The sequence below is a fragment of the Protomyctophum bolini genome (genome assembly GCF_963924005.1).
Source record: "Protomyctophum bolini genome assembly, chromosome: 15".
NCBI classification, from domain to species: domain Eukaryota; kingdom Metazoa; phylum Chordata; class Actinopteri; order Myctophiformes; family Myctophidae; genus Protomyctophum; species Protomyctophum bolini.
Window position 1 is genome coordinate 6,134,387 of NC_137876.1, and position 9,666 is coordinate 6,144,052.

General features: G+C 41.7%; 1 protein-coding gene across 1 annotated transcript; it reads left to right on the top strand.

The window, feature by feature from the left end:
* The first annotated feature begins 283 nt into the window (after positions 1-283).
* LOC308330120 (E3 ubiquitin-protein ligase TRIM21-like) lies at positions 284-3,143 on the top strand. The gene is made up of 2 exons (XM_080784818.1): positions 284-379; positions 1,135-3,143. The coding sequence occupies exon 2, from the start codon at positions 1,144-1,146 to the stop codon at positions 2,758-2,760; it is 1,617 nt and encodes a 538-aa protein (XP_080640944.1). The 5' UTR covers positions 284-379; positions 1,135-1,143; the 3' UTR covers positions 2,761-3,143.
* The last annotated feature ends 6,523 nt before the right edge of the window (positions 3,144-9,666 follow it).

Below are 9,666 nucleotides of genomic sequence, written 5' to 3' on the forward strand. Positions count from 1 at the left end.
AGTATACTCATTCCTGAGTGTTACTGTATTTCAGAGAGTGTACAGAAGATGGACCAAATGGACCGAATATGCATGGGTCCATTTGGTTCCATTTCTACACCCTAAAATTAACATGCAGAATTTGACTGCAGTCACCAGCCCATAGACCGGCAGCTGACAGGCTTCTTTTGTTTAAAGTGGGAAATTTGATTTTGACAGAGATGGACAGAGAGGAGTGGAGTGGAGCTTGTGAAGGGTTAACAACTACAGTACAAGGAGGAGATTCACAGACAGTGACGCAGATCTAGTGAAATGAAAGTTAAACAGTTGAACTGAGGCACACCGCACACAACAAGTTCTACAAAACATTCAACGCGACGTTTACAATTACAGTGAAAAGGTGAGTACAGCAGATAAAGACTTAATCAGTAACTGAGAATTTGTAACTGTATTGATGTGGCAAATTTGTACACTATTGTACAAATAGTTGAGGAATAAGTATTGCAAAAGCTGCCTCTCAAGTGGTTCAAAGTGATATTTATTATTTATTACCCGTATACGTGGATGTTAGTTGACAGATGTGCTCGTGGCAGGATCTTCAAGCAACAATAACATAAAAGGCATGACTCCATTATTAAGAGAGAGAGAGAGAGAGAGAGAGAGAGAGGAAGGGGGGAGGGAGAGAGAGGGAAGAGAGGTACTGAGGTAAGGGAGAAACAGGCAGACAACGGACAACGGTGAGAGAGTTGAGTGGGAGTCAGCGAGAATGCATCGTTATCTTTGTATTGGGCCTTGACTTCTCGGTATCCCAGAAGAGAAGAGGACCAAGAGAAAAAAATAATGATCAACAATATCGTTATATGAAAAGAATGGTAAATCTAGTCAATATAATTGGTTACTAAATGTCAACTTAAACTCAGTGAGCGCTATGTAGAAAACACAATAGTAAGATGGAAATTCTCCGTCAGTATCCAGATATGATTTTCCCCTATTTTCATATTTTTTTAAATGTAATTTAATGTTTCAGTTGGTATATGGTTTCCAGTTAGTACAGTAGCTTATAATATGTCCATGTCAACATTATTGTGCTCTATTGCAGATCAGATTCATAACTATTGATCTGTGAGAAGTTATTGTTTTTTTTCTTTCTTTCAGTGTTTAGACATGGCCAGCTCTGCCAGCATGCTCCTGTCTGAAGAGCAGTTCCTGTGTTCTATCTGTCTGGATGTGTTCACTGATCCAGTCAGCACTCCATGTGGACACAACTACTGCAAAACCTGCATCACACATTACTGGGACACTAGTGATGTGTGTCAGTGTCCACTGTGTCAAACAATCTTCTGCAAGAGACCAGGCGTCTTTGTCAATACTTTCATTTCAGAGATGGCTGATCAGTTCAGGAAATCCAAGCAGCTGAACAAAACATCCAGCCCAAACCAAGACCCTGCTGAACCAGATGACGTGTCATGTGACGTCTGTACTGAGACCAATAAGCTCAAAGCCTTGAAGTCCTGCTTGGTGTGTCAGATCTCTTACTGTGAGACTCACCTGGAGCCTCATCAGAGACTTCCAGCATTACAACGACACAAATTAGTTGATCCTGTAAAGAACCTGGAAGGCATTATGTGTAAGAAACATGACAGACGTCTGGAGCTGTTCTGTAAGACTGGACACATGTGTGTTTGTCAGATATGTACTGAGACAGACCATAAGTTACATCAAATTGTATCTCTGAAAGAGGCATATGAAGGGAAGAAGGCTGAGCTGGGAAAGACAGAGGCTGAAGTTCAGCAGATGATCCAGGAGAGACAAGAGAAGATTCAGGCGGTCACGCACTCGGTACAACTCAGTAAGAAAGATGCAGACAGAGATATAGCAGACAGTGTGCAGGTCTTCACTGATATGATAAGTTGTATTCAGAGAAGTCAGGCTGAGCTCATTGATGGGATTGAAGAGAAGCAGAAAACAACAGAGAAACAAGGTGAAGCATTCATCAAAGATCTGCAACGAGAAATCACTGAGTTAAAGAAGAGAAGCTCTAAGCTGAAGCAGCTCTCACACACTGAAGACCACCTCCACTTCCTCCAGAACTTCCCATCCATCAACATCCCTCCACCCACCATTGACTGGTCAAAGGTCAATATCCATCATTCATTTGTGGGGACTGTGAGGACCACTCTAAATAAGACACTTAGTCAAGAGATGGAGAAGAAGCTACGTGATGCTGAGCTGAGAAGGGTCCAGCAATATGCAGTGGATGTGACTCTGGACTCTGATACAGCACACTGCGAACTCATCCTGTCTGAGGATGGAAAACAAGTGAGACACGGAAACATCATGAAGAATCTCCCAATCAACAAAGAGAGATTCTCTGTATGTACACGTGTCTTGGGTAAACAAAGCTTCTCCTCAGGAAGGTTTTACTATGAGGTTCAGGTTAAAGGGAAGACGGATTGGACTGTAGGAGTGGCCAGAGAGTCCATCAGCAGGAAACAATCAATCGATCAGCGGCCCAGCAGTGGTTACTGGTCTTTAAGTCTGAATAGAAATGAGTACAAGGCTCTTGCTTACCCTCGTGTCCCCCTCCGTGTAAGAGAGAAGGTCCAGACAGTGGGAGTGTTTGTGGATTACGAGGAGGGTTTGGTCTCCTTTTATGATGTGGAGGCCAGAGTTCATTTATACTCTTTCACTGGCTGCACCTTCACTGGCAAACTCTATCCAGTCCTTAATCCACGTTTCCATGTTCCTCTGGTCATCTCTCCTGTCAATCGAATCGATTAGATTAATTTAACACTCAATCAGTTTTCAATTAAGACAACACGTGTATAGTATACAGAAGGGTTAATTTAACTGTCATTTAAAATAAAGCCATTTACAGTAGGCTGTAGGAAATACTTGCCATTAATATAGTGGTTGTAGTGATACTGAATACAAAGAATTGTGTTGAGACAACCTTTTTGTGATTTGGTACTGTCTTTATGTATAACATACCTAAACCGAGTAGGTTGAGATAAGTTCAATACATTTTTCAACAAGCTTAGTTTCAAGTTTATTATTGCATCAGTTAATTCATACTGATGCAACAATGTTTTGTAATAAACTTAAAAACAATAAACGAATCCTGTAGTAATATTATGTGGGGTTATGTTTTACATTTATTTCTTTTGCCAGTTTGTTTATTTCTCCTGAAGGTTGTTTAATATCAATGTTTAGATTAGTTCCACATGTGTCTACTACAATGTAGAGACAGCAGTGTGACATGCCGGGATGTCATGACAAAGTACAAAATACATGGTCAGGTAGGTGACAAAACATCTCTCAGGAGAGAATATAGTCATCTATCAGCTTAATTAGTGTTCCAATTGTGTCTGCTCATTTCTTTGTGTCACCTTGTATCCCTGACTGAGTTCTCTATCCTGATTGGATACAATTGGTATTCCGACCTGTTTAATAAAAAACTGGAAAGACATGGAGACTCCTGTTACTGAACAAATATAGAGCTTTTAAACACAAATGAATATTGACCTTGAATCATACTGAATAATGATACTGACCATGAGTGTGTGTGTGTGTGTGTGTGTGTGTGTGTGTGTGTGTGTGTGTGTGTGTGTGTGTGTGTGTGTGTGTGTGTGTGTGCATGCGCGCTCGCACGTGTGTGTGTGTCTATTAATATGTGGCTCAGTAATGGAAACTAAGGTTTGAATCTTCCACAGTGGTGCCTACCCACCCAGGTGTTGATGTAACTGGTGCATGTGGGCTATACTGGGTAGGAGCAGTTATGAGAACAAATGACATGTCTGACAAGACTGACATCTCTCATGATGTTATTAAGTGTATGGCCATATCTGGACCCATTTTGTTCTGCAATTCACCCGTTCACACTGGCAGATGCAAAAGATACAAAGATGCAAAGCATATTTATATAGCTTTGTTGTATCTTTGTAGCTGAAGTTGAAACCAGCTCAACTTTTTTTGTAGCTAGTTTTGCAGCTACAAACGTCAGATGTATCGTTGTATCTTCATGTCGCTGGCTTCCATTGAAAATTAATGGTAAACGCTGTCTTTGCATCTGCCCGTGTGGACCCAGCATAATAGACACAGATTCGTGCTGCTACACAAATACACAAGTGTTGGAGCACCTAGCACTGCTCAAAAATTAAAAACACTAGCAGTATTAAATAATAGTTCAATAATTAAATGGCAGAGGTTGGACAAAATTGGATCATTTTGTTTCTCACCCGATTCTGACAGGACATCTGACAGGAACGTCTACTAGCCAGGATAAAACAATCTACCCTCATCTGCTCACTGCAAATAAGGCAATATTTTCTAAATTTTATTATGCTTTAAGTATCAAGTGACGTGTCAAACTAGGGGGTTTTCATGATTCTGAATCCATTCCAAGCCTTAGTTTTGCACAAAAAACACACACAGATGTGATGAGGTCAGCACATTTTGGTGACATTTGGGCAAGTGGCTATGGCCAAATTTAGTCCAAGGAGTGTTTTTCATGCAAAACTAATGCTTGGAATGGATTCAGAATCATGAAACCCCCCTAGTTTGACACGTCACATGCTACTTAAAGCATAATGAAATTTAGAAAATATTTCCTTATAATATAGGTTATCAATAGGGCCATCTTGGTTGAAGGCGAATTTAGGGTATTAGCAGTGAGCAGATTAGGGTAGATTTTATCCTGGCTAGTAGACCTAATGTCCTGTCGGAATCAGTTGAGAAACAAAATAACCCAATTTTGTCCAACCTGAGAGGATTTTTTTTACTCTATTTACATAACCTCTGAATAAAGTGAAGTGAATGCAGCAATCACTAATCAAATCAATCAAATCAACCTTTAATAATTACCATATTACCATAGCTCAGGGTTTGCCACCGCGAAGGCACGGTCACCTCTTGTTCTGAGGGTTAGGGTTGTTGACTGGTCAGCAGACCTCAGAGCTCGGGAGGGGTTAACACACACACACACACACACACACACACACGGCATACGCCTGCGCATATGCTGTACAAACACCTGATATGGCATCACCACTCAGTTCACGGGTGTGTATAGCACCGTACATTATCTAGGGAGCAAGAGTAGCGTCCACCTTTGACTGCAATGAAAGAGGCAGCCATGCGTGTGCCACTGACTTGAGAGGTCACTCTCCCACAGCTAAAGGGGGCGTATATGTACTACAGTATTTCTCCCAAAGCCGCGATGGGAGGCTTGAGGGATCAGCCTTGATGAAACGAGCAGGCACTTCAAACAATGTAGCCGTCAGTCAGTGATCAGTGACCGAAGCCCCTGTGAGTGGTCAGAACTCTGTCTTTTGTGGGGTTTTTGTATGCTTCTCGTTCTCTGTAACCTGGAGGAAGGGGAAAATAATGGGAAAGCGATTAAAAGTCCCATCACTGGCACTGCTACAACAGCTGGTAACATGGGATGAGTAAAATACAAAGGGGTATGGGGAGAGAGGGAGGAAATAGAGAGAGAGAGAGATGACAGAATGTGAATGGTTATACTCTTTCTGCAGTACAGTAGAATTATATTGTTTTACATTTAACCTTTATTTAACCAGGAAGACTGGCAGCAACACAATGACCAAAGTTGAGGAAAAAACTAACTAAAAATATCATCCATAAAGTTACATTTTTAGCTGATTATGTTTGTAACCTTTAGAAAGCTGCCCAATCTTCTCCAGGAGTTTTCACCACGCTTTGATACTGAAAATCAAGGCTCCAGTCTGTCAGTCATTCCCTGCTCTTCTCCCTGCTGGACCTGCAGTCAATGATGTCCCTCTTTTCTCTGACTCCATCCCATTCACCCTTCTTCACCCCTTCTTCATTGTGAAACGATTCGATACTCTGCCTGTCTTGGAGACCCCGTGCGTTTCCTCGCTACTGATGTGCCGAGGTCACAAAACGAGCCATGCCGCTCTCTAGCTAATCTGAGAATGCAGGCGGCTGGGGTCTGAGGCGGAGGTTGATGGAAAGGCCAGGTTTTTTCCACGTAGATAAAAGGTTCTGCTTGTGTCTGGAATCAAATACCCTCTAACTTGACCTTTAAATGTAGCCTAATATAAGTCCACAGAGAAGGTGCACTCGTGTGTCTCCATGACTGGATGTTCTTCATCTAGTGGGCCCTTTCTGGAGAGTGAAGTTGAAGTTTAACCATTTAAACCCCTCCTTTTTCCCCCCTTCTACACGCTACACCAAATGTCTTTGTGGAAAATAACAGATCTACACGTTTATGAGGATATGACACTGATACACATGCTCATCAATATGACCATAACAAGCATTTCTATTTAGTTCAACTTTGTAATTAATTGAGTTGTTAGTTATAACTAAAATGAGTGCATATATAGAGGGTATGCGGTGTGACGGTAACACTTGCTATGCATCCCATGTTCATAACGCATTATGAACACACTTAAGACATTATAATCTTCTCATAACCATGTATAATTATAAGCGCTCATAAATATTCATAATCATACTATAATTCTAACAATGTCTGTCTGCGTGTGTGTGTGTGTGTGTCTGTCTGTCTGTGTGTCACTGTGACTGCCGTAGCTCCTTACTGCCTGCACCAATCACTCCCACGCATCCACTTCCAGTCTAAGCCCACCATTCACAGCTCTGTATCTCAGAAAGGACATTGAGGGGGCCGTTTCTGGTGAATACAAGGGTTTTCAACGGGCTGTAGACACTCGCGGTCTGCTTTTTCGACCACATACCGACACAGCATCCGGGCACGACATCATACACAGCAGTTTGTCATTGTAACATTCGGTTACGGATAAAAAGGTTCACAAATAGCAGATGTATATCTATCTGCTATTTTGTAATGGCCAACATATAAAATACAGAAAAAGCAGTTAAAGTGATTGTGATGCTGTATTAACACATTTTGCTGGGGACCCCCTGGAACCCCCTCAAGGAACCTTGGGGGTCCCAAGACCCCAGCCATGAGCAGTTAAACACAGTAAGCTGATGTGGGCATGTGGCAAACCAGATTTCCTTTGCCAGTCTACTCTAATTAGTCCCTCTGTTAGTTTACTGGAATCACAGCAAATATGGAAATTACTAAACCATTATATCTTGCCCCTTGGTAAAAAAAAAAAGTATCCTTGAATATACAAGGATGTTATTGCAACAGCTTGAAAAGATGGCAAATTGTGATTGAATTATAGCCTGAGAGAAAATACTGTTTCCTCAGGCCCTTGAGTATTTTTGTATATGTCAGTAGACGACACATGCCCCTTTCTGATTTACATACTGTTTCTGCAAAGTGTCTTCCTCTGGGCAACTCAACAAGAAGTAAATTAAACTATGTGTGTGACTGGAAGACAAGTTAAGGTGGTGGAGACCTCGGGGCTCGCATAGGATCTCTCTCTCTCTCTCTCTCTCTCTCTCTCTCTCTTCCTATCATGTACATATGTTCATTTGTCTCGCAGGCTGGGTACCGCTCAGCTTCACATTCCACCAGATGACTCAAGAAAGACTCCGCTGCAGGGAGTGGAATAGGGCTTACTCGGTTAACTTCCTGCAGAGTGCTCTGCCAGGTTCTGTGATCATGTGTGCTACTGAGCCTGATTCTATGACAAAACATACTAGTCATTAAACATACTGTCCATTAAAGTTGATGATGCCGTCAGCTCCAGCTATGCCCTGCTTGACGTATAGGCCTATGTCCTGGAGAGCATATCGGCAAAGCGGTTAATAAGATTTAAGATCTCCCCTGATCTGCACAACTTCTTCTTCTTATGTGTTGAAAAAATACTGCTTAAAGTAACTCAGCCTTCCATTAAATAGAAACTGTGGCTGCAGGCTCTGCTTTATTCCGTACAAGACAGATCACTGACTGAAACTGACGATGTCAGACTAATGGGCAAGAGAAGATGGAGGATTGACAATCTCAGAAGTGTGTGTGTGTGCGTGTGTGTGCATGAGTGCGTGCGTGCGTGGGCGGGTGGTTGTGGTGTGTACAATGTACAATACTGTGTGTGTGTGCTAACCAGTACCCACCACTACTATTACAGTATGTTCATGTTTTGTATAGCTATCTGCTTTTCCCTCACCCTATACACGGACCTCCTCTCACAATAGTGTAACGACCCTGCGAACAGTGTTGTCAAGTAATTTAAGTATTATATAACTTTCAGTAATATTACTTTTTTCCAGTAATATGTAAATTAACTAGTTACTTTCACAATTTTGAGTAATATTATTACATTGACTTTTTTCCAAAAGTAATATTATTACAATTTTCACGAGCCTTGGTGGAACTGTGGGTTTGAGTGTTTATTCATAATAATGGTAGACTGGGTTGGGGTGGTGCAGCTGATCCGCTCTAGATCTAGACTCTAGAGCGGATACGGAAACGATGCACACTCGTCGGTATAGGTACAGTATGTGTGAAGTATCGGATGCAGAAGGGCGGGCCTTAACCCATTCTGACCTGAGATCAGATTCATACGAGGTTTCCACTGGACACACACTGGTCTGATTAACCCATTCTGACCTGATATCAGATTCTAAAAATGTCAGTCGTTCTTTGATTTTTCAAAAATAGCAGACCTACAAGCTCGTAGCGCGCCACTCGGTGGCGCGCTATGAGCTTGTAGATCTGCTATTTTTCAATAGCTAAAGCATAACATGATGCTAACACCAAAACGGGTTCCCGGTCAGAATGGGTTAAACCGTCCGGAACACGGAACAACAACCTAAACTAGTGTGTGTAACTCCTATGGCTGTAGGATTTATTCAAGATCAAATGCATTGCCGTGTACAATACCTCAGGGTGGGGACCCTAGTTTCCAGATCACCGAACAATAATAATAACATACTCTTAACTAGCAAAAGGAAACCAAAATACAAATATCTGACCTAACAAAACAAACGAAAACAAATGACAAAGCAACTGAGCAAATGACAAAAGAACCCCTACATTACCCAATACATTACATTTATCACAAAGCTAAAAACTGTCAAAGCGCTGGTGTTTTAGGACTTGGCTAGAAGGAAGACATCAGAAGTACTGACAACAGGCAGCTTTATAGGTGAGCCTGGTCAGAGGAGTCAATCACCAGCAAGGTCCACCTGGTAGTTAGCCACTCACATTAATGCACCACTCAGTCTACTCACACAAGTTGGCGACCACTCACTCAATCACTACTCATCCCACATTCACCCCAGCTGGTCCTCTATCAGTCACTCCTCACTCATTCACTCAATCACTACTGATCCCACATTCACCCCCAGCTGGTCCTCTGTCAGTCACTCCTCACTCATTCACACAAACACTGAGGGGATAAGACAGAGCAACACAGGAATATACACATTATGACCCACAGGGCCATAACAGCTGCAAGTTGTGCATAGGGAAGAAGCTATATTCCACGTCGAAAAAATCTACTTCAAATATGTGTACAAATGGACCCATCATCATGTGTACACTATACAGTACACTTTTTAGAGTTAAATAAACACTGCAGAATAGGGGAGGGGGGACTGATAATGTTGAAAATGCAAAGTAATACTTTTGGGGACAAAATATGCAATTACTGGGGGGCGAGAGAAAAAAGTAATATGTAAAGTAATAAGTAACTAGTTACTTTTATCAGGGAGTAATACGTAGTGTAACTTTATAACTTAAAAGGAGTATAATACGGTTTAAGTAAT